The sequence below is a fragment of the Palaemon carinicauda genome, chromosome 1, assembly GCF_036898095.1.
Source record: "Palaemon carinicauda isolate YSFRI2023 chromosome 1, ASM3689809v2, whole genome shotgun sequence".
NCBI lineage: Eukaryota > Metazoa > Arthropoda > Malacostraca > Decapoda > Palaemonidae > Palaemon > Palaemon carinicauda.
In genome coordinates this window covers 185,838,620-185,865,067 of record NC_090725.1, presented here as the reverse complement: position 1 = coordinate 185,865,067, position 26,448 = coordinate 185,838,620, and the positions used below count along the sequence as shown (strand labels likewise).

General features: G+C 36.6%; 1 protein-coding gene across 22 annotated transcripts in view; it reads left to right on the top strand.

The window, feature by feature from the left end:
• Nucleotides 1-26,448, top strand: part of LOC137652986 (F-actin-uncapping protein LRRC16A-like) — a 702,357-nt gene that overhangs the window by 185,932 nt on the left and 489,977 nt on the right. For all 22 annotated transcript variants that reach the window (XM_068386421.1, XM_068386468.1, XM_068386477.1 and 19 more), the window contains one exon: nucleotides 11,977-12,101. In XM_068386421.1, coding sequence (XP_068242522.1) covers nucleotides 11,977-12,101 — 125 coding nt within the window. The remainder of the gene's footprint in view (nucleotides 1-11,976; nucleotides 12,102-26,448) is intronic.

The following is a 26,448-nucleotide window of genomic DNA, read 5'->3' as shown; positions in this document are numbered from 1 at the left end:
TGTCTTATAGAGGTCATCTTTGTATATTAGTATGTATTTCATAACTTGTGGGGAATTCTTTACATAATAATAATCTACTTTATACTTTGTCATTGTGAGTAGTTTTCTTGGGAAATTTGATGAGTACATTTAGTCCTTTTCTACATTTGTCAGTGAGGCATTATTTCTTTTATTTTTTTATTCAAAAGAAAGCATGATATTATTCACAGTATGGTGTCATTGACTTGACCAGATCATGTATGAATAAGAAATTTTTAAAATATATTATTGCTTACTCACCTGTTATTCTTATTGCTTCTCTCTGGAATCTTAGTTTTAATGACATTTCCGGTTTTCTTTAATTTTAATGGTCATATAGTAAAGTAATGAGAGTCTACCAGTTAAAGCCAACCACTCAGGCTTGTCAAGCCACGAGTTCTTTAATAACTCTTAAAGTCACAAATTAACGATCCAAATGATACGTAACTTCACAAAATTGAATAATTACAATCTTAACGCACAGCGAATAATTGTAGAAAAAAAGAGGAAATGCAAGCATGGTCAGTTTTTCACACTGGCAAGTTAAAAATTCAACTTTAATATGCCATGAAACACAATAGTAAATAAAATAGAGTTTTTCAAATAAAACTATTCACCATAGTATGAAAAAATGATAGTTCAAGCATTACAGTAATACCTTGAGATACGAGCTTAATGTGTTCCGGGACCCGAGCTCGTATGTCAGTTCGCTCGTATCTCGGATCTTTTTTTCCCATATAAAATACTAAAATGAAAATTAATCCATTCCCACCCTCTGAAAAAAACACCTAAAAACATTATATTACAGTGGAAAAACATGTTTTTAATTGTTCTAATTCACAACCTATGCTTACAAAATACCAAATACCTATGTACTGGTTATGATCTGCAATAAAATGTGACATTATTGTGGAGTTCTTACCTTCGAGACAGACGGTAGCGGCTAACGGTGGTGTGTGCGGAGGAGGAGGGAGAGAGAAAGGGGAGGAGGGAGACTTGACGGCAACACGTTCGGTACGCTACACTTTTGTAACACTACACTTTTGTAACACTACGTAACATAACTTAAACTTTAAATTTAACTTAGAATGAAATTAGCTTACTGTATACACACTTAAAAATAAATGTTAATCTTATGTTACTTTAAACTTTTCATTTTCATTTTTATTACTTTTCTTCTTCCGGCTTGGCTCTTTATGCCTCGCTTTTTGACTCGCTTTCACCTTCACTTTTTGCCAGCCTTTTTAAAAGGAACCTTTCTAGGGGTGTTTGCTTTTATCTCGACTTCAAAATGTTACGAAAATGGTGTACGCAAGTATCGTCACAAAAGGCTAACGCACGACCACACACCAACTTGTCCGGGTGCCTCTTTTCCATAAAATCAGAAAACTCCTGCCACTTCGCTGACATGTCTCTAATTTCCTTCGTAGAGAGGCGGTCCTCCTCTTCCACCTCCTCCTTGCTACTGAGCTCCTGCAACACTTCCGAATGTTGCATCTCCTGGAGCGCGATCAATTCCTGTGTCGTGAGCTCTTCTTGATCTTCCTCGACAAGGTTGTTCACGTCTGCCTTATCTACCTACAGCCCCATGGACTTTCCAAGAGACAAGATTTCATCCCCCACAATAGGTTCAGGTTCATCAGAGTCTGGCATATCGAATCCTTCAAAGTCCCTTTCAGCGACAGAAGCTGGCCACAATTTCTTCCGTGCTGAATTAAGAGTTCTTCGTCAATCATTTTTAAGCAATGGACGATATTGAGATGTTCCTCCTACTAAAATTCTCGAAGGGTGAGATTGGTGTTGTCCGTGACATCGAAGCTTTTCTTGAAAAAATGCTTCGTGTATGGTTTTTTAAAGTTGGAAATAACATGTTGGTCCATGGGCTGGAGGCATGGCGTGGTGTTGGGCGGGAGATAAAGGACCTTGATGAACCTGTACTCATCAAGAATGTCCTCTTCGAGACCAGGAGGGTGACCAGGGGCATTGTCGAGGACCAGGAGACATTTCGTTGTCAGGCTTTTCTCGGCCAAATACTTTTTGACTGCCGGAACAAAGCACAGATTAACCCATTCTGTTAAGAAATGCCGCTTAACCCAAGCCTTGGCATTAGCGCGCCACATAACTTGCAGTTTTTTTTTTCAAGATCCTTTGGCTCTTGAAAACACGTGGGTTTTTTTTTTAGTGATACACCTGCAGTGGCTTGACCTTACAGTTACCGCTGGCATTGGCACACATTTCTAGAGTTAACCGGTCCTTGATGGGTTTATGGCCCGGTAGTCTCTTCTCCTCTGTCGTGATGAATGTCCTGGGCATTTTCTTCCAGAAAAGGCCAGTTTCATCGCAGTTGAACACTTGTTGGGAGATGTATCCTTGTTCTGTGATAACTGAGCAAAGGTTTTGATGTAGTCCGCCGCAGAACTTGCTGCTTCCGCATGCCTCACAACCGAGTGTATCCCAGTCCGATTTTTGAAATTATCCAACCAGACACGACTGGCTTTGAAGGTTTCCTCTGGCACCGAAGTTTCCCCTCTCTCATCTGCTTTTTTTCCTTACAAGTCATCGTAGATTCCCTGGCCTTTTCACAGATGATTGTCTCGGTCACCCTATCTTCCACCAACTGTTTCTCCTTTATCCATATTAAACGAAGCCTCTCTCTCTCATCATGGATATCACTGCGCAGCTTGGAAAGGATGGTTAGTACTTTGGAAGGCTTGGTGCTCTTTATAGCATCCTTCTGCTTAAGGATGGTACATATATGATATTGTTGATGTACTCCTCTCATATTGGCTAGCTGGCGCAGTCACTCGAACACCTTTCTCATGTTTTTCATTTATTTCATGTTCTATCTCAATTGTCATCATACGCTTTTTCTTTTCACTACCCTTGTTTGCACTCGCTTGCTTTGGACACATTGCTTATTCAGTTAATTCTGTACTGATTAACACAAAAAACACGTAAAAAATGCAAACACAACGGCCGATGCTCGGAGATAACTTTATGCGTCAGAGATCCGACGGGAAAGAGCGAGTGATGCTGTCCTCGTGAGCAGCCTCTTGCACACTCGGCCATCTAGCGGCTGCATAGGGAACAGTCTCGTATCCTTGTATCTCAAATTTTTTCGTATCTCGGGGCAGAAATTTGCTCAAAACTTTCCTCGTATCTCAACTTTCTCGTATGTTGGGACACTCGTATGTTGAGATATTACTGTAATTGTTTCTATTAGGAAATTAAAAAGATCTTGCAGAATTTTACCTTGATCAGTTGATCCAGAAACCATAGAAGTTTGTGTTCAGAAACTTATAAACGAAAATAAGGGAAAATATTAAAATTTTCTTTTTTACTTCTTAATCCCATACTAATATGGGGATATTACATGCATTATTATTGGATACAGTTAAGTGAAACATCAGTTTTATTAGAATCTTGTTTATATTGAATACAGTAACGCAGCTGTTCATTCATTTGTTTAAGAGTGAGTGTTCCACAAGGTGAGGTAATTTTAAACAACCTACTTAACGAACAATGGTTTTTTGTTATAATCAACATTTTGATAATACTGATGTTTCATTTAACTGTACCCAATAATAATGCTTGTAATATTCACATATAGTTTTAGTACTGTATCGAATTAAGAAAGAAAAACAGAATAACTCGTCTTTTCTATTTTTTTCTTTTTTAAGATTAAGGACACAACAGTACTTTCTATGCTTTCTAGATCAGCTGATTAAGACTGAATAACAAAGCCTTTTTTTCATTTCCCCCCAAAGAAACAATTAATGCTTAAACTATCATTTTATCATGCATACTATGGTAAAGATTTTATTTAAAATACTTTTGTTTCTTATTTTATTTACTATAGAGTTTAATGGTATATTTTTTATCATAGTTTAATCCACGTTGTTGATGCGTGATAATTTATAGTGTTCAGATTTGTGGTGCCTGATTATACAGCTTAGGAAATTACAAATTTTCAAACAATTTGTTAGGTAGTTTTTGTGCAATAAAGTGTATACACCATCTTACACTTAATGTATTATCGGGAATTTAATAGTCTTCTATTAGATTGTGTTATATATAACATAACACCATTTTTCATTTTCCAATTTAGTACATTTTGAAGCTACAAGTGAATTTTTTGTATGTAAATCAAAGCATGGGACAAAATTATTTTATTCATATCTTCGAAAATTTGTTCATCGAAGCTTCGTATATTTATATATCCCCAACACCATGTAACTAAAGTAGAATTCTTTTTAAGAAAATTATAAATTAACTAACCCAAAAATAATATTAGGCCACATCACCAGCAGCCACTATAGGGCATAAAACTTAGTAAAGTTGGTAAACAAAACAGGAATCTTTAAGATAAGGTTTAGCAAAAATTGACTTGGTACACCATTGATCTGCTGTCAAAAACCTTTTGAAAGAAAAATTCTGTAAACAATCATGTTTCTGCATCTCAGAGAATGTCTCGGCCATTGAATTACTAGTATACCAGTTCACTTCTATTAATCACAAAGCATAAAGGCTGCTACAGCTTTGTAAATCCCATCAGAATCATTTTTAACTAGATAAGTCAGATAAACCAAGATGAAATTCAAATCCCCATTGCCTACACATTCTAAAAGACTAGCAATAACTCATTCTGTCGAATCAGTAAAGGAGAGTATTTAAAGAATACTTTACTTTATTACCCACAAGCAACATTTCTTTAATGAATCAGCTTGCAAACCTTATATTTAAGGATTTTGTATTATCAACGGCGAGCTTGAGACTGGAAATTAAATATAAATATAGAACAGGATTTTGGTAGTTGATTTGTAAATATGACCTTGAAAAATAGGCATATAATTCATAAAATCTTTGTGGTATAGAAGTTTTCAACACTAAATGAGAACTAAAATTACCACCACTTTTTTACCTTTGGGATAATTTCTTGCGTCAATTAAAATGAAATGGGAGAATTTTGTTGTATAAATTGTCTTGGATTATGCATCTCTGAAGTCTTGGAAGAATAAACATAATCGGACCTTACATTGTCTAACTTATGGGATATTTTCCAGCAGAAAGGATGAAGGTTATTGAAAGATTTTAGGCTCTGTAAGGTTTTGAATCTGTAATGTGGTTTTTTCCATCAGAACCCTTACTAAATGAAGTGCTTGAATCACCGGACTTTATGTAAGAAGTCAGATTAGGGTTTGTAAAGAAGGTTACTCGGAATTGCTGCCTACTGGATAATTAAAGCCTAACTGACTTTCAGAGATTCTATAAAAGAAGCTAAAAGTGTTAAACCTTTTACCCCCAAAGGACGTACTGGTACGTTTCACAAAACTCATCCCTTTACCCCCATGGACGTACCGGTACGTCCTTGCATAAAAATGCTATAAAAATTTTATTTTTTTTCATTATTTTAATAATTTTTTTGAGAAAATTCAGGCATTTTCCAAAAGAATGAGACCAACCTGACCTCTCTATGACAAAAATTAAGGCTATTAGAGCAATTTAAAAAATATATACTGCAAAATGTGCTGGGGAAAAAATAACCCCTTGGGGGTTAAGGGTTGGAAATTTCCAAAGAGCCTGGGGGTAAAAGGGTTAAGAGATTTTGAAACTTATTACCATCAAAACTGATTCTTCAAGGGCTGTATTGGAATTCAGTACTAGTGGTTTTTATCATCATCTTCACCACTATAATCAACTATCTTAGTCTTCTTTGAATATCCCTTTGAATTGGAAGCATGTTTCCTTTTGCGCCGAGTGCTTATTATGTCTGTAACCATAGAAGCATAATTGCTGCACAACCATAATAAGGCCTCTGCACTCTTCACATCTTATTTGAATTGCAATACTGCCTTCAACACGAGACACAAAGAATGCGAATCATGGTTGCCCAGAAATAAAACCCTTGAACAATGGATGCAATAGTTGTTGTCATATCCAGAAGACATCTTTGAAGGCACTAAAAAACCATAGAGTCAACAGTCAACTTGAGATTGAAAAGACAAAGGACCTATGACTTGACAACTCTCAATGGTTGCTATTCACTTCTAGATTTCGTTATTACTTTACTAGAGGCATAAGTTTATTGAAAGGTAAAAGAATCCGGAAAGTTTTGAGTCTTAAGGGTAAATGTAGATACAACAGCTTCCAGAGAGAAGCTTTGTGAACATTAAGGGAGATTCGTAGAAATAATCTATACTATACTGAAAATTTTTTTGGACATTTGTAGTATGGTATTATGGTTTTTACTATTCCCTTCTTGTCTTGGTAATCTCATGCTTGTGTCAATCGGGCAGATAAAATTATTCTTGACTTCTGATTGATTGATTTTAATTATTGATACCACTATAATCTAGCTTGCTTGGTATCCCAAACTGGCAGAGAATTTTATTTTTTATATATTTAATTGTTAATTCAAGAATTAATGAAAAGTCACCTTTTACTACTGTTGTAAGTGTTAGTATGATAGATGTTCCAACAATTTAGATTATATGGCAGCAGAAAAATCAACTCTCTTATGCATACCGTAAGTGATTAAACTGGTGTGTACAGTCATTAGTAAGGAATCTAACTAATTCTAAAGCACACAAAGTAGAGGACTTACTTAGCATATAATATTAATATTGTATATACAGTACACTATAACCTATTCACATTACTTAGATGTGAAGTACCTGCATCTCTATTAACTTTAATTTTTAAGTCATTTTATATATCCTAACAGAATTGTACAGTATATGCTATTTTATTTTACTAACAATGTTGATAATTAATTGATTTTTTAGGATATAGCATTCAACATTAAGTGAATTGATAAAAAACATTCGAGTCTATATTGAATTGTTATTCCAATTTAATTTCACATTAGAAAGTTTTGCATGTTTTGAAATGCAGTTGATGTCATTTGTTGGATGGAAATGATATTTTTGACATACTGGATATCCATAGAAAACATGATGAACAGTAACTAAAGGTTTCAATGATAATTACCCAAGTCTTGGTTTGTATAATACCTGTACTGTATTAAGGTTATGTACAGTAATAGAGAGTTTAGTTACATTATTTTTCATGTTGCTTATAGAAATATCTCCGTGATATAACATTTAGTTTGGCTAAGAAGTAACAGAAATGCAAGATTTTAAAACTTTATTGGAGATTCTAATGGAATAACTAATTTTGTAGTAAAGGGACATGTTTCGAAGGAATTGCCTGGTTGGTGTAATTCAACTTAATTCTTGAGGACGTTTTCTTTTGAACATAAATATGATTTAATGCTTTGCTTAAATAACTTCTTTAAAAAATTATTTAGACCTATGAAACAGGTATATGATAGAATGTTTATGTGAATTTCACAAAAGAAGCTAAGGAAGTTGAGAGCTATTGAAGGTTATCCCTATCAAAATTTGATTCATAAAGTGCTGTATTAGAGGTCGGTGCTGATGCACCATTATCGCCATCATCCCCACAATCATCAACTACCTCAGTCTTCTCTGGATTTTTCCTGAAATTAAAAGCAAGGTTTTTGCATTTTGAACTCTTAATTTGGTTGACTTTCACACTCCTCACAATGGTTATTCAAGTCTTAATACTGACCCTCGACACAAAACACAAAGAGATTGCAGTTCGGGATTGCGTATAAACAATTCTCTTGAATAATGTACTCAGTAGTTACTAACAAGTCCAGAAGACATATTTAGATGCACTAAAGATATAAATACTGTAGGAGAAATTTGAAGTTGGGGGCTGTTGACAAGCAGAAGGCAACACAAAGACTGAAGGCAAAGACACCATGGGTTGCCCAAACCATTGGTTAATGTATTGCCATTAACTGCTTAGAGTGTTTCATTACACTACAAAAGGCAATGGGGACATTTTTATGTTTTTAGTGATAAATATTAATAAAATTGAGCTTCCAGTGAGAAGTAATATGAATGTCAGGGGAATTTCAAAGAATAAAAAATTTTATTGTTGTAAATTCCATTTTTATGAGATGAAATCTATAGAACATAATTTTGATTTGATATTTAAGAATACAGTATTGTCTTTTGGTAAGTTAAATTCCACTGAATTGCTTTGTAATTTATAGGTAGGTTAGAATCAACTCTTAAGGGGACCGCCCGTTATGGCGTTTGACATAACTTTAAAAAATCGAAAATTGTTTTATTGTTTCCATATATGCAGAAACATATTGTACATGCTTTCCAGAAGTTTCAGCCTATTATTTTTACAAATAATGAAGATAAAGCGGTCTTTAAATGATGACGTCATCTTTACTGCGTCGTCTGCATGACTTGAGTTCGAAAGAATCTTCTTTGCGTGTTTATTTTTGCACATATACAGCATTTGTTTCCACTTATGTTTCACATTCTCGTACGTCTGGCATAGATGGAAGGCATTAGTAGAGGGTAGGCGAATGCAAACTACAATCTACTAGAAGAACAGCTAGAGTTTCCAAAGACGTATAGAAGTTACGCTGCATGTGTGTTTGTTTACTTGCAGTTCGTATGTACATTGTGTTTTCACAACGTCCTCGTGAACTTTATAGCAAGGCCAATGTTGCCTAACAATGGGTTTAAGTACCTCGTTTAGGGAGCCTTCATGTAGGAATAAACAATAAAAGTACAAAGTAAGATTATCATAATAATGTTGTCTTGATTTTTTTGAGAAAAACAGCAAATATTTATAGCAAATCATTGGGGGCTCATAACTCAAAAACATACTTCTTCACACTTATGTACATTTTTCTCATTTATTGTTTGATTTTAGAGAGGAAGATATCATTGAAAAGTGGAATAAAAATCCCACAATTTTGTGTAACAGAATTTTGATTTCCTTTTTCTCTTTTTTTTTCATGATTATTTTACATCTAGACGAAGAATATTAAGGAAAAATTCCTTAAAAGAAAAAAAAAAGAAAACGGAAAATCGGAAATCTGTCGCACTGAATTATTCTATTTATAAAGAAGTTTTGATGGTATGATTTTCAATACAATTGGTGTCATATTAGTGGAGAGAAATGTACCTAAATTTTATTTTGAAAATCATGATTTTTTCTGATAAATCAAAAAGTTTTGGATCAAATGACTTGAAATTTTTGTATGATGAAGGTATTATATATGTCTAAAATATATATAGAAATTGTTTATTTTGAATGTTTATAAAAGAGATGCAGGCCATAGTGGACTGTCCCCTTAAGAGTAATTTAAAGCTTTAATTTGATGTCGGTTTGGAGTATTAAGTATGGGTGTGAATTGCTTGATCATGATTGCCAATCTTTTCAATTGTTTTAGTCCCATTTCTTTTACCAGAGCTTAGATATGAGGAAATTCATAATTTATTTATGCATTATGCTTTATATCAGCCTGTAATATAGATTTTGTAAGGTTATTTTATGACAGATTGTTGAATAATTCATTGAGAGATTTCCAGAACAAATTTATTCAATGAGTAATTTATGGGGTAATGAATTTTATTACACTTATTATACTTTGGTGAGCATTGATTTTTTATTGTACATTTGATTACATTTACTTATATTTATGTTAGCCAGAGTTTTTATAATTGTTAACTTATATAATCCAGAATTTTTTTTTTTTCAACTATACTTTAATGTTAGCTGTCTTAATCTTTAACAACACTTTATGTTAGCCAGAGGTGATATAATTTTTATCTACTCTTCATATTAGCAGAAATGTTATATTTTAACCTATATTAGTCTTTGCTTGCTGGTTAACTATCATTTGATGTCTTAGACATTAAGAAAGGCATTAAAACCAATGCCCGATGGAAGTTCTGTCAGGAAAAGCACAGAATAGAAGAGAATGGAGAGAACTCATTTCACATTTAACTCTGTGAAGAGATATGCCAATGTAAATGAGAATTGATGAAACTATGAGGATTGAATTTTGAAAAGTTTTGTTTCTTGATGCGTTATGCAGATTTAATTAAAAGAATACCAAATAAGTGATCATATTCTTATGGGATTTTCAAATAGATTTGAGGATAGATATTTGATCCGTGCTAGTTCCTATAACTGAAACAGACGGTGGAGGAAATAATTATATCCTTATAGGATATTTATGCTACACTAATTTGGGGTATCAGTTAATCATTCATGTCTTACAAAATGGCGCAAACATCGGGTGTAGTGTATGGCAGCTTCAAACTGTCATGAAAAATGAAGTTTTTTTTTTTTAACTAAGCTGTTAATCAGTAAATAAATTACAAAATTTTGATTGGATGGTCAAAGAAGGATGTGTTGAGATCCATTTTAACACCTTTATACACATTAATTTCCATTAGTGTTTTCATTGAATTATTAGGTTAATAATGTATAGATTTATATATTTTGAACTTTTGAATCTAAGAACATATCTTTGAGCCTGCTATATGATAGCAGAGTTATTTTACTCAGTGGTCTGGTTAGATAATGATTATTAATATTAATAATGACAATACAATTGTAATGATATTAATTGACAATGATGATAATGTAAACAAATCCCAAATCTCGCCAATCAACACAATCGAGGCAGTCTAATCATTTTACAATATGAGCCACTGGCTTTAAACCAGATCCCCTTCTAGTTTTATAGCATTAACTTGATAATTTTTAAGATAAATGGAACCATTCTCTCTTGTGATAAATCCTGACATTTTGTTAGAAGTATAGTATGGCTTTTACGAGGAATACTGTCCTTATCTGACGACTGAGATGCTTTCTTAAATCTTTGATGCTCTAAGTTGATAGCTAACAAAATGTTCAGTTCACAGGAAATTTTATCTATGATTTAGTTTAGTGTGTAATTATTTAAGTCTTTGGAAATGTTAATGTTAATTCAAATAGAAAATATGTAGAAGTTCACTATGGAATATACTGTAATTTAGTGGTTTTTATAACATTATATTTATAAAAAAGAAAGAAAAGTAACTTGTGTTTAACATTGAAATCAATGTTTTTTATTATTGTTTTCTGTTCATATATGGTAAGTTTTTATGAGTAGTTGTATGTAGATTGAAGTACAGTACTTCAAATTGATCTTGTAAGATGTATTTGGGAGAAAGCTGATGATGTAAAGTATGTTATTAATGTCACGTTTTTATAGATAAAGGAAATCTTACTGACTTTAATGTGTTTAGCACTGTATAAGTACATTACTAGGAAAAATCTTGTTTGTAGGGTTATAGTATGATCCCAGTAATGTTGATTGATTTGTTTGATAAGGATTTTAGTGGTATTTAACCCTTTTACCCCCGGGGTATCTGGAAATTTCCAACCCTTAACCCCCAGGGGGTTATTTTTTTCCCAGCACATTTTGCAGTATATTTTTTTCAAATTGCTCTAACAACCTTAATTTTTGTCATAGAGAGGTCAGGTTGGTCTCATTCTATTGGAAAATGCCTGAATTTTCTCAAAAAATTATCAAAAAATATGAAAAACAAATATTTAGAGCATTTTTTTTCAAGGACGTACCGGTACGTCCATGGTGGTAAAGGGATGGCTTTTGTGAAACGTACCAGTACGTCCTTTGGGGGTAAAAGGGTTAAGATGAATTGGAATTAGATTTTAAAGAAGGCTGGTTTAGACTTTTTTATTTGAAAAAAAAATTCATTATATATTTACATGAATTTCACATCGTTAAGGTTTTTATAGTGTATACCTATTAAAATAATTTTTTTTAGTGCTGATATTTAAAGAATTGGGTGATTTATTTTTTTTTCATGTCTTCATATTACAGTATATATGTAGTTGACAGTATATATGTAGTTGAAATCCAGTGCAGGGAATTCTGTCAATTTTGTCATTTTACTGTTCAAGTTTATATTGAAATTTAGAATGAATTTTGTTATACTGTATTCTTTTTATTTTTAAGATGTGTTTAATGTGGGATTTTTTACTTGTCTTTAAAAGCAGGTGCCTTAGGGTAATATTATTTCTAAATACATCCGTTCCTTACAGGTGCTGTACATATTAGTAATCCAATTGGACGACAGGCAAAAGGTCTGAGTCACTTGAACCTTTCCCATTGTGGGCTCACCGGCAAGGGTGTTAATATGCTGTCACATTCCCTCTCTGTGAATAAGGTATGGGCTGTAATAGCTTATTTGATTTTGTTTTCTGTTTTATATCTAGTACTTTGAGATCTTAACTGAAGGATCACACATGTTTTTTTATTATTGTTCAAAAGTATCTTGATTGAAGGATAAAAGATACTTAAGAGTGAGTATGTGTGTGTGTGTGAAGAGCATGCTCAAACCATCTCCATCTGCCTCTCATGATCTCATCCACATATGGTACTTGAGTAATCTCTTATAGTTTCATTTCTAATCCTGTCCTGCCATTTAACTCCCAATATCCTTCTGAGGGCTTTATTATCAAATCTACTAAATCTGTCGAGGATTGTTTCATTGTCATACCATGACTCATGTCCATACAGTAACACCGATCTCACTAAACTGATATATAGTCTGATTTTTATATGAAATTTTAGGCGTTTTGATTTTCAAATTTTACATAACCTAGCCATTGCCTGATTTGCTTTTTTCAATCTTTCAGTAAACTCTAATCCTAAAGATCCTGTATTGGAGATCATTGTTCCTAAATACTTAAATGATTCTACCTCATTAATCCTTTCTCCTTCCAATTATATTTCATCTTCCATTGCATACTCTGTTCTCATCATCTCTGTCTTTCTTCTATTTATCTTGAGCCCCACTTCGTGTGATATTTCATGCATTCTGGTAAGCAAGCATTGCTAATCCTGTGGTGTTCTGCTAAGAAGGACAGCATTATCAGCATACTTTAGGTCTGCTAAATTCCTATCACCAAACCAGTCAAATCCTACTCCACCTTCTGTGACTGTTCTACACATTACAAAGTGCATGAGGAGGATATACAACATAGATGACAACACATTCCCTTGGTGTATTCCGCTGTTCACTGGAAACTCCCTTGATAAGACTCCATTAACATTAACTTTGCACTTGCTATGCTCATGAAGAGACTTAATCAAATTTACATATTTAAGAGGAATTACATAACGCAGGATTATCCACAAAATTGGCCGGTGCACACTATCAAAGGCTTGTTCATAGTCCACAAATACAATCAAAAGGGGATTTCTATATTCTTCGCATTGCTGTACAACATGTCTCAAAAAGAAAATTTGGTCAGTGCAACTTCTACCTTTTCTAAATCCTGCTTTTTCGTCTCTTAGCTTTTCATCAATCTTTCTCTCCAGTCTCTTAAGAATAAGCATACTATATATTTTCATAACTGACATAAGTGTTATGCCTCTGTAATTATTGCAATCAGTCAGGTCTCCCTTTTTTGGTATTTTCACCAACACTCCTAACTCCCATTCATCATGTTTTGCCTCTTCATGCCACATTCTACAAAATAATCTTGTAAGTAGTCTGGGAGTCACTTCATTTTCGGCCAGTATCATCTTGGCAGTTATTCCATCGTATCCAGGGGCTTTCCATCTCCAGTTTTTTGAGGATAGCTTCGACTTCAAACACACTGAATTCATTCTTGGGCACATCAAGGTCTTCATCAGCTTCAGGTATATCAATCAAATTATTCCCTTCATATGTCCTATTCATAGCCTCACTAAAGTGTTCCATCCTACGTTGTCTTTCTTCATCTTCTGTTGCTATAACAAGAGCCGTATCTCTTTATGATGGGTATATGTTTCTTCTTCTTTGCCCCAGTCGAGATTTCATTAATAATTCTATAAGTAATTCTCACACCATAGCCACTTCCTGAATTCATAGCTTTGTAGGCTTCATCTGCTTTACTGTCTAAATACTGTCTCCAGTCATTCCTGGCTTTTCTTTTTACCTCGCTGTCAATACTGGAATACTTAGCATGCTCTACCTTGTAATTTTCATTACTTCCTCGAAAACTTTCAACATTCAATTTCTGTATTTGTCTCCTTTTAATATTATCCCAAGTATTATTCGATATCCATGGCTTTCTCCTTGTGACTGTTTGTCCCAAACTTCACTACCAACTGACTGATATATGTTCTTAATATCACACCATTCTTCATTAATTGTCTGTTCTTCGTCTCAAAGTCTCTAAGACTGCAAATCGATTCCTACTTTCAATTGGAAATGTTTCTCTGTGCTCTTCCTTTAAAAGCTTAGTTGTATCAAACCTAGGTATTCTGTCTATCCTTTTGTTGGGCGCTTTCAGTTTTAATTTTGGTGTTGGAATGAGGAGCTGTTGATCACTACCAATATCTGCACCTCTATAGCTTCTTACATTTTTCAGAGTCCTCCTTCTCTCTTTATTAATGGCTATGTTATATCTGATTTTTGTAATTGCCACATGGGGAAGTCAATGTATACTTGTGGATGTTTTAATGTTGGAACAGAGTACCTCCAATAACAAGATTGTTTGCTGAACAGAAACTTATGAAATGTGCTCCATTTTCATTTGCAACTTCGCTAAGACCCTCGACACCCATCACATTCTCTATCCCTTGATTATTTCTTCCAAATTTAGCATTGAAGTCGCCAATCACAATTTTCATATCTCTCTCAGGGATCTCGTCTATTATCCTCAGCAGTTCTTCATAGTATTCATCTTTCCTTTCTTCAGGGGAATCATTCGTTGGGGCATAGCAAACTATAATACTCATATTGCACTGCTTTAATTTGAACTTTGCTAATAGCAATCTACTATTTACAGCTCTCCACTCGGTTAATGCCTTTTCTGCTCTTGTTTTCATCATCGTTCCTGCCCCTTCTCTTCCAGCTCCATCTGATCTTCCGGAGTAAATATATATTTTTCAATATTAAACTTAGCCGGTGATTATATAAGCTGCAACTCTGTTGCTCGACAGAAAACTCTACGTTCAAAATACGCCAGCGATCGCTACGCAGGTAGGGGGTGTACATCAACAGCGCCATCTGTCGAGCAGGTACTCAGTACTCAATGTAAACACAGAACCAATTTTCTCTCTGTCGGGCTACCGGCAAGACCTACTAATTCGCTGTTACTAACTGGATTTGTTTTCACAACTATTTGGTGAAGTACACTATTCTAGTTTTGAGCTTTCGCTATGCAGGTGTTTTATCTTCATCTCAAAACTTGAACTCGTTTTGGATAGATTTATTTATGGTGACAAAGAGAGTATGGACTCTCTTTCACTTTTAAATGGCCGACCCTTCCCTTAGACGGAAGTGTGTTTAGGTTTTTAGTAATTTCGCTTAACACGTTATAGATCTATATATTTTATATCTCTCCGCCTTTATTAGGCCTCTTCGATTAACTTTCCATTTATTATAAACATATAAAAATAAATTTTTATGTTTTGTTTATATGCGACCTTTCCTGATAGTAGGCGGTCCTAACTTGGAACCGAAGTTAATCAACGTTGAGCCCGTTATATCGTATTTAGCCTTTAAAGAATTTAAAACTTTTTAAATTTAATGTTTTATGAAAGAATTTCTTTGATAGTCTTCGTACTGTTTTCAAAGATGAACTAACGTTTAGTTTTTTAGACTACACAGTTGTTGACGTTCAGGACGTTCAACATGCGCTCTATCGTTACGATAGAGAGAGAGTGTATCACGGTTTCACTTTGCAGTAAGAGTAAATCGATTCTGACGTTTTGTTCATTCTTTCTTAGCTTAAATGTTTTAAATTCTAAATTAAAGGAACTTTTTATTTGGAAAACCTTTCAGTTTTTTCCTTTAGTCAAATAACATGTTTTTTTGACGATATATAATTGGGCTCTTCTCTTAGGTGCGAAATCTAGAGAGAAAGAGAGAGAGAGATAGAGACGGAGGGAGAGAGAGGAGAGAAAACGTTCCGTTCAAGCGGGTAACGTTGTTCTCGTGTTACTCTCGTCCCTAGTCGCTGTAAGGGGAAGAAGGTAAAACGTTTCTAGGGTTTTATTCTTGTCCCCAGGCTATGTGCGGTGAGAGATTGTAAACGTAGTTTATTTGAACTAGTGTTTAGTCTCTTTCCCAGCCACTGAATTTTTTATCTTTATATATGTTTTCTGTTTTTTGCTAGTATTAATGAGCTGCATTATACGACTGATTTCGCAATTACTTCCTTTTAATGAAGGGTAGAATTGCGTGTTTCAGGTAGAAATCAGTAAAAGTTTCGATTTCAGTGAAATAAGTGCAAAACAGAAAATCGATAAAGTGATATGCGCAAAGTGTTACAGTGTTGCGTCCGAGGGTTCGTCTGTTCGTGCCTGTCGTTCACCTAGTCCGGGACCTCTTACAAGCTCCCAAGCCCAGGGGAGAAGTAATGTCGAACGACTTATGGGTTCGAGAGGCCTTGATCAACGAACAGACGTTTTTTCCCTCCGTGGTTTCGGGCGTATCTACCCAAGATCGCCCCACCCACACAAAGACGTGAGAGCCCATTTATTTCTCGTCTGCGGAAGAGGTTTCTCGTAAGAAACCATGGACCAAGGTCTCGCGGCTTATTAAGCGCAAGTCGGTCCCTTCCGCGCAAGTCCAACGGCCCAGTTGTAGCCACTGGGTCAGTTCGGACTCGCTGCAGTCTTCCGACGACTGCTCACCTCCTAAGAGAGGCAAAGCGGTACCGCATCAGGCAGTCACACCGTCTGTTGCCGCACCTGCTCCTGTAGACCCTAAGTGGTCTTTGCTGCAGACCATGCAGTCTCAGTTAATGTCATTGATGCGGGACTTTCGTGCGGAGAAGGTTGACACTGCACCAACCTCTAGCCTACAACCAACCACGGTTGTGCGTCCTGTGGACGCTGAGGCGACCTTCTGCCGCACTCCAGCTGAGAGAGTCCCGCCACCCATGCATTCCAGTGTACCCTGCCAGCCGCATGTTGACGTTCAGTAACGCACGGAACCTTCCGTTGACGTTCGAGAGGTACAACAACAGTCTAAGTTGTTTTGTTTTGACGCGGTGCGTCAACCTCCGCATTCTAGAGTTGTTTTGACTGCTCAGTCTAGACAGTCAAAGCAGTCTCGAGTGGACACTGTATGTCCTCACGCACCTGTTGTGGTTGACAGTTCAGTTGTTGACAGTTCACAGACTGTCAAGCAGTTACATGATGTTGCCTTCTGGTCTGCTACTAATGCACCAGTGAGAGACTCACTGAGGTAACCTAGCTTTTATCGGACAAGGTTCCTGTAGATGAGGAAGTTGCTGTTCTCCCTCCTACTGATATTCCCTTGAGGACTCTGTCATTTGGAGAGGAGCCTTAAGCTGCTTAGCCTCCTATGGACTTTAATTAAATCATGATGATTTTTTTTAAGGATCTTCGTCCGGATCTTGTAACTGCTGCTCCTCGTTCGCCTAAACGTCAGAACTTACACTAGGCCTAGCTACTTCGAAGCCGTTGTTTTTAAGCTAGTGCTCTCTCGCTCTCCTAGAGAGCGTTACGTTGGCTAGGCGACTGGTTTTTACACCAGGAGGAGTTTTAGGGATACAGCCTTTGATTTCCCTTCTTTTAAACTGGCTTATAGAGCGAGAGTCTGATAGGACACGAGAGAAGTTCTCGGCTTGGGAGTTCATGCCTCTGCCCAGATAGACTTCTCAATTCTGGTGGACTCGCCCTGGCGCCTAGCCAGGAGACGCTCCAAGTTGTTTACAGGTCAACTTCTCAACTTTTGTCGAGCCTTTGAAGTTTTGCTGTACTATTATGTCACACATTACAAGGCTTTCAGGGATGGTAAATGGTTCCGCCTCAGTCGCTAACCCCGTCTGTTGCCACACCTGCTCCCGTAGACCCTAAATGGGCTTTGCTGCAAGACATGCAGTCCAAGCTTGCGTCCTTGATAGAGGACTTAAATGCGGAGAAGAACCTTCTGGCCAACAACCTTCCAACCGGTCGGTTGTGCGCCCTGTTGACGCTGAGGTAACCTACTCGCGTCTGCCAGTTGAGGTGGTTCCTCCTTCTGGCCAACAACCTTCCAACCGGTTGGTTGTGCGCCCTGTTGACGCTGAGGTAACCTACTCGCGTCTGCCAGTTGAGGTGGTTCCTCCTTCTGGCCAACAACCTTCCAACCGGTCGGTTGTGCGCCCTGTTGACGCTGAGGTAACCTACTCGCGTCTGCCAGTTGAGGTGGTTCCTCCACCGATGCGACCCAGTGTGGGTTGCCAGTCGCACGTTGACGTTAAGCGACGCTCGGAGGTGGTTGTTGACGTTCAGGACGTTCAACAACCAGCAGAGGTGACTTGTTGTGACGCAGTTCGTCAACCTCAGCAACCCGGTAGGGTGTTGACTGCACAACCCAGACAGTCTAGACAGTTTCGGGTTGACGCTGTACTTCCTCGCGCACCCATGGTTGTTGACAGTTCACAGACTGTGCAGCAGTTCCATGATATTGCGTCCGGCTCCGTCACGCATCCACCAGTGCGACCGGATTCAGCGAGTCAGACGTTGCCCACTCCGTTGCCGTTTCCTCATCAGTTTCGGATGAGGAACCCTCTGATGAGGACGTTGCTGAACAAGACGATCAGCCCCCAGCCCTGCTATCCATCCAGAAGATGCTGAAGAAGGAACGCTGCCCAGTCAGGCTGTGGATGAGTCTGGTAGGGACACTGTCATCCGTGGATCAATTTGTGTCACTAGGAAGACTACACCTCCGTCCTCTTCTATACCATCTAGCTTTTCACTGGAAAAAGGACAAGACGCTAGAAGCGGTCTCGATCCCGGTTTCCGGAAAGATAAAGTCTTGTCTGACTTGATGAAAGGACTATATCAACCTTAGAGAGGGTCTTCCCCTGACTGTTCAGACTCCCAACCACGTTCTCTTCTCGGACGCATCGGACGTAGGCTGGGGTGCGACATTAGACGGTCGGGAATGCTCGGGATTATGGAACTCGAGTCAAAGGACAATGCATTTCAACTGCAAGGAGCTACTGGCAGTACATCTGACCTGGAAAAGCTTCAGGTCTCTCCTTCAAGGCAAAGTGGTGGAGGTGAACTCGGACAACACCACGGCTTTGGCGTACATCTCCAAGCAAGGAGGGACCTACTCTCTGACATTGTACGAGATCGCAAGGGACCTCCTCACCTGGTCAAAAGGTCTAGACATATCACTAGTAACGAGGTTCATCCAAGGCAACTTGAATGTCATGGCAGATTGTCTCAGTCGGAAGGGACAAATAATTCCAACAGAATGGACCCTCCACAAGGATGTATGCAAGAGACTTTGGGCCACCTGGGGCCAGCCAACCATAGATCTCTTCGCAACCTCGATGACCAAGAGGCTCCCAATATTTTGCTCACCAATCCCGGACCCAGCAGCAGTTCATATAGATGCCTTTCTACTAGATTGGTCACATCTAGATCTATATGCATTCCCTCCGTTCAAGATTGTCAACAAGGTACTGCAGAAGTTCGCCTCTCACGAAGGGACAAGGTTGACGCTAGTTGCTTCCCTCTGGCCCGCGAGAGAATGGTTCACTGAGGTACTTCGATGGCTAGTAGACGTTCCCAGAACACTTCCCCTAAGGGTGGACCTTCTACGTCAGCCACGCGTAAAGAAGGTACACCAAGGCCTCCACGCTCTTCGTCTGACTGCCTTCAGACTATCGAAAGACTCTCGAGAGCTAGAGGCTTTTCGAAGGAGGCAGCCAGAGCGATTGCTAGAGCAAGGAGAACATCCACCCTTAGAGTCTACCAATCGAAGTGGGAAATCTTCCGAACTGGTGCAAGTCAGTATCCGTATCCTCGACCAGTACCTCTGTAACTCAAATAGCTGACTTCCTCTTATATCTGAGGAAAGAACGATCTCTTTCAGCTCCCACTATCAAGGGTTACAGAAGCATGTTGGCATCAGTCTTCCGTCACAGAGGCTTAGATCTTTCCAACAATAAAGATCTACAGGACCTCCTTAAGTCTTTTGAGACCACGAAGGAGCGTCGTTTGGTTACACCTGGTTGGAATTTAGACGTGGTACTAAGATTCCTTATGTCAGACAGGTTCGAACCGCTACAATCAGCCTCCCTGAAAGATCTCACCTTAAAGACTCTTTTCCTGGTATGCTTAGCCACAGCTAAAAGAGTCGGTGAGATTCATGCCTTCAGCAAGAACTTCGGATTCTCATCCGAAACGGCTACATGTTCTACAACTTGGTTTTCTAGCCAAAAACGAGCTGCCTTCTCGGCCTTGGCCAATATCGTTCGATATTCCAAACTTATCGTATGGTTAGAAATGAACTAGAAAGAGTCTTGTGTCCTATAAGAGCTCTTAAGTTCTATTTAAAACGAACTAAACCTTTACGAGGCCCGTCTGAAGCTTTATGGTGTTCAGTTAAGAAACCATCTTTGCCTATGTCAAAGAATGCTTTATCCTATTTTATCAGACTGTTAATACGAGAAGCTCATTCCCATCTGAATGAGGAAGACCAAGCTTTGCTGAAGGTAAGGACACACGAAGTTAGAGCTGTCGCAACTTCCGTGGCCTTTAAACAAAATAGATCTCTGCAAAGTATAATCGACGCAACCTATTGGAAAAGCAAGTCAGTATTCGCGTCTTTTTATCTTAAGAATGTCCAGTCTCTTTACGAGAACTGCTACACTCTGGGACCATTCTTAGCAACGAGTGCAGTAGTGGGTGAGGGCTCAACCACTACAATTCCCTAATTCCATAACCTTTTTAATCTTTCTCTTGAAATGTTTTATTATTGTTTTTTGGGTTGTCCGGAAGGCTAAGAAGCCTTTCGCATCCTACTTGATTTGGCGGGTGGTCAAAGTCATTTCTTGAGAAGCGCCTAGATTAGAGGTTTTGATGAGGTCCTGTTGTATGGGTTGCAACCCTTGATACTTCAGATCCTAGGGGTCGCTCAGCATCCTAAGAGGATCGCGAGGCTCCATAAGGAAGACGTACTTAAAAAGGCAGAGTAATTGTTCAAGTCGACTTCCTTACCAGGTACTTATTTATTTTATGTTTGTTATTTTGAATAACTGCTAAAATGAAATACAAAATACTTAGCTCATAATAATGTAAACAAGTAATGCTGGTCTCTACCCACCCCCCTGGGTGTGAATCAGCTTATATAATCACCGGCTAAGTTTAATATTGAAAAATGTTATTTTTATTAATAAAATAAATTTTTGAATATACTTACCCGGTGATCATATATTAAAGGACCCTCCCTTCCTCCCCAATAGAGACCCAGTGGACCGAGGAGAAAATTGGTTCTGTGTTTACATTGAGTACTGAGTACCTGCTCGACAGATGGCGCTGTTGATGTACACCCCCTACCTGCGTAGCGATCGCTGGCGTATTTTGAATGTAGAGTTTTCTGTCGAGCAACAGAGTTGCAGCTTATATAATCACCGGGTAAGTATATTCAAAAATTTATTTTATTAATAAAAATAACATATTTCCTTGGTCTAAAGTTTCCTTACCAATTCCCTTACGTGTTTCACTAAGGCCAAGATATCCAAACTATATTTCGTAAACTCACTCTCCACTTGCTGTAACTTCCCAATCTGATTCATGGTTCATTCCGAATAGTTATTTTCAATTTTTTTTAGTATTTATAAATCGGGAGATTCTTAGCACCCCGCTACGCCTGGGACTTGTGGCCATTCTTTCATCTTCTCTATCCATGACTAAGTAAATCCTTAGAGGATTCATTGGCTAGACACATCAAAGGATAGCCAGTTTCTTGTGATGCGCAGTGCCTATCCAACTAAGGCAAGTGACCCCTGCCGGGCCATACTAATTTTAGTAAGATCAACTGCCAGGCTTCAGTAATAGAAGCCGAAGAGACAAGTTTGTCATTCGCCTTAAATTCATCCGTCACCCTGCCAGTGACTTTATATATATATATATATATATATATATATAGAGAGAGAGAGAGAGAGAGAGAGAGAGAGAGAGAGAGAGAGAGAGAGAGAGAGAGAGAGAGAGAGAGAGAGAGAGAGATCCTTATTTCTTTACTTATTTAAACCATCTATACTGCTAATATTAAATAAGCACCAATTTGTTATAAACTTTTATATATTTTGTGTAGTACATTAAAACACACTCTCTCTCTCTCTCTCTCTCTCTCTCTCTCTCTCTCTCTCTCTCTCTCTCTCTCTCTCCTCTCTCCAGCTAGGCTACCTTTTGCTACCTCTCATTTCTTACCTCTCTTCTTACCTCTCTCTATCTCCAACAAATTAAATCTTTGTTGCTTCACAAAGTTTCAGTTATAATAAAAATCAATCATGATTCAATATTCCTTATTTTCTACAATCTCGCATCATCTCTGTCACATTGAACATTATAGCTGTAACACAATTGTTCAATGACTTTAAAAACTGCCCTAGTACTTTCTTCTTCTTTTACTTTTTTTCAGATGGTACATTTTGACTAACTGAAGTTAGAAAAAGTATTTTGGATATGGAATGGACAATTATCTTTTGTAACAGTTTAGAATTATCGTAAATGATCATTCTGTCATTAGCGGCAGTTTGCTATTGTTGATTAAACGCAAAATAATAGTTTTCCTGCTTTGCTACGTATGTAGGAATTTATATGGATACGGTAAGTAAAATATTTGTAATAACATAATATTTACTAAAAGCTTTTAATATCGTTAGTTATCCCTTTGATCATGAGTGTTTAATGCGTTCATTTGTTTATTATGATCGAAGCTGGAGCGTACAGTAAACAAATGGAAGGTTTCCATTTCAGGCGGCGTCTTTGGGAAAAACATTATATAAACGCATTCATTTTATTTTTTTTTCAAAGTTCTAAGTAAGATCAAGTAGAACAACATTGGCAATAACAAAATCATCATATATTCAATACTTGGTAAGTTAGCTGTCGATGCAAAAACTAACCTATACACAAATGTGTAAATGCATTTGTTTCTTCACCATGATCAGAGATACACGTAAGCAAAACAATGGTTTTCGTTTTTATTGTGCTTTTTGGCATGTTTAGGAAACGCATATAAAATCGCCTTTATTTTGATAATTTTGGGTTTTCAGTGATACAACAAAAGCTAGTCTATACAGTGATGGTTTTGCTATTCACCAGTTGTCTTATACAATAGATATGACAAACTTATTAAAATTTGTCGGATTTTAGGTCGCGTTATAACAGGAAATATACGGTATTGAAACCCATCCTGGTTGTAATTTTAACCGTTTTCAAGTTATTAGAACTTTAAAGTGTATTAAATGTTTGATTTATTTACATGAACAATATAATATTATAAAAATAAAATATACATAGAAAGTATTTGAAATGGGTAGTAAACATGTTGGAATAGGCAAGTAGCGGGTTGCCATGGTCGTAATGGAATTATTTGTTAGTTGTGTGTTTCGAAATATGCGATTTTCCATTTATGCGGGGGTCATTGATCGACTAAATTCTCGCATAATTCGGGACCCTACTGTGTGTATATATACAGTAGGGTCCCGAATTATGTGTGTTCGAATTATGCGATTCCCCATTTATACGGTCGGTAGTTTAAAAAAAGAAAAAATTGTTTCTGCAAAGCTGTTCAAAGTCTGCAAGTCAAGCACTACAAAATATATCAAATCTATTGTCTCTTTAGGTATATTGGTAGCCCTAAATACAGTGCTTGGTAATAAATGTTACCAAACGATATTTATCTTACATTTTATTAACATAATTTCATAATAAATAGCCTATTTAAGGAAAAAATTCCATATCAACAATGAAATCAACTTTTAACTATGCGAACCCAGCTGACAAAATGTAAACAGAATTGTGGTTACATTCTGGGCAATCTTTATCTTTCTATAACCTTTCGATAATTTTAATGGTATTGTTAATGAAGGTATATTCAAGCATTATTTTTATTTAGTATAGAATATATAAAAGCTTTAGTTTTCCCTGTGGGTATTCAAGGTTTTCACACGTAGGCTGGGTTCGTTAATCGGCAGTGAATAGCGTAAATTTCGGTAACAAGTCGGCAATATTTTGTCATCTTCTAAACAGTATAGATTTGCTTTACAATGATTTGTTTTGTATAGTACAAGGTGTAATTATAAAATCCTCTCTCCAAGAGAGAGAGAGAGAGAGAGAAATCTCTCTCTCTCTCTCTTTCTCTCTGTAATTGTGTAAGAAATAAAATCATAGTTCACATATTACATCCGAGTTTAAGAATTTAATTAACATGACTATTATTAGTTGCGGTGATCATTTCATCGCTTCAAGTGGTACAAGAAACAAAAAGATGGCATTCGATTACAACAGCCGATCTCTCTCTCTCTCTCTCTCTCTCTCTCTCTCTCTCTCTCTCTCTCTCTCTCTCTCTCTCTCCGGTGTTATACAATACTTACATATACTGTGGATGAAGAACCCAAAATAGGTTTTATTAAAAAGCATCAATTAAATATAAAACAAAAAAAAATGATACCGTGTAAATCCATTTCAATCATAGCTTAAAATATGAAATCCGATTTCGTCAGCAAACCACTATTTTTAGGAAACTTCACTTTATTCTAGAAAATTGCTACTATTTAAATAGTTAATTGTGCTTTAAGAAAACCCTGTACTTTTGTTTTAAATTTCGGAAATGTTTTATAAATCGAGTATTGCTGACTTATTTTTGTTTAACTTTTGGCTGTGATCAGATTAGCTGATGTCTAGCTCTCGCTCTCAAGAATATGAGCGTACGAATACAATAACAAAGCATTGTTTATACCATTTCTTAACTTATTCAAACCATCTATACAGTTAATATTACATAAGCACCAATGTCTTATAACCTATCATATTTATTGTTTAGTACATTTAAAACCATCATTCTCTCTCTCTCTCTCTCTCTCTCTCTCTCTCTCTCTCTCTCTCTCTCTCTCTCTCTCTCTCTCTCTCTCTCTCTCTCTCTCTCTCTCCTCTCTCTCTCATACCTTTCACTACCCCCCTCATTTCTTACCTCTCTCTATCTCTCTAACAAATGAAATCTTTGTTGTTTCACAAAGTCCAGTTTTATTAAAAATCAAGCATGATTCAATTTTCCTTACTTCTCCAATCTCGCACCATCTCTATCATATCGAACGTTCTAGCGGTAACCTAATAGTTCGATGACTTTAAAAAACCGGCTTAGGACTTTCTTCTTCTTTTATCTTTTTCCAAATGGTTCCATAATTGAGGTGGGTACAAGTTGACCTATAACTGCAGCTAAGAAAAGTATTTTGGATATGGAAAGGACAATTATCTTTCGTAACAGTTTAGAATTATCGTAAATTACCATACTGTTAATAGCGGCTCTTTTCTAATGTTGATTAAATGTATGAAAAAAAAAGTTTTCCCGCCTTGCTACGAATTTAGAAATTTATATGGATTAGGCAAGTAATAAAATATTTGTAATAACATAATGTTTACTAAATGCTTTTAATATCAATAGTTATCACTTTAATCATGTGTGTTTAATGCGTTCGTTTGTTTATTATGATCGAGGATGAAGTGTACAGTAAACAAATGGAAGGTTTCCGTTTCAGGTGGCGTCATAGAGGAAAACGTTTTTTCATTTATTTCGAAGTTCTAAAAAAGATTAAGTAGAACAACATTGGTAATAACAAAATCATCATATAAAACTAACCAATACAAAGATGTGTAAATGCGTTCGTTTCTTCGTTATGATCAGAGATAAACGTAAACAAAACAATGGTCGTCATTTTTCATTGTGCTTTTTTGGCGTGTTTAGGAAACTCGTGATATAAAATCTCCTTTATTTTGATAATTTAGGATTTTCAATGATACAACAAAAGCTACTATATACAGTGATGATTTTGCTATTCACCAGTTGTCTTATACAATAGATATGACAAACATTAAAATTTGTCTGTTTTTTTTGGGTCGTGTTATAACGAGAAATATACGGTGTTTACACACATCCTGGTTGTAACTTTAACCTTTTTTTCAAGTCATTAGAACTTTAAAGTATATTAAATGTTTAATTTATTTACAAGAACAATTTGATATTATAAAATAATACAGTATAGTACATAGAAAGTATTGGAAATGGTTGCCATGGCCCAAATGTAATTATTTCTGTTAGTTGTGTGTTTCAAAATACCTGTATGTGATTTTCCATTTATACGAGGTCATTGATCGACCAAATTCTAGCATAATTCGGGACACTACTGTGTATATATATATATATATATATATATATATATATATATATATATATATATATATATACATATATATATATATATATATATATATATATATATATATATATATATACATATATATATATATATATATATATATACACACGCACACACGCACACACGCACACACACACACACGCACGCGCACATACACACATACACACATACATACATACATATACCAAGGCACTTCCCCCAATTTTGGGGGGTAGCCGACATCAACAAATGAAACAAAACAAAAAGGGGACCTCTACTCTCTACGTTCCTCCCAGCCCGACAAGGGACTCGACCGAGTTCACCTGGTACTGCTAGGGTGCCACAGCC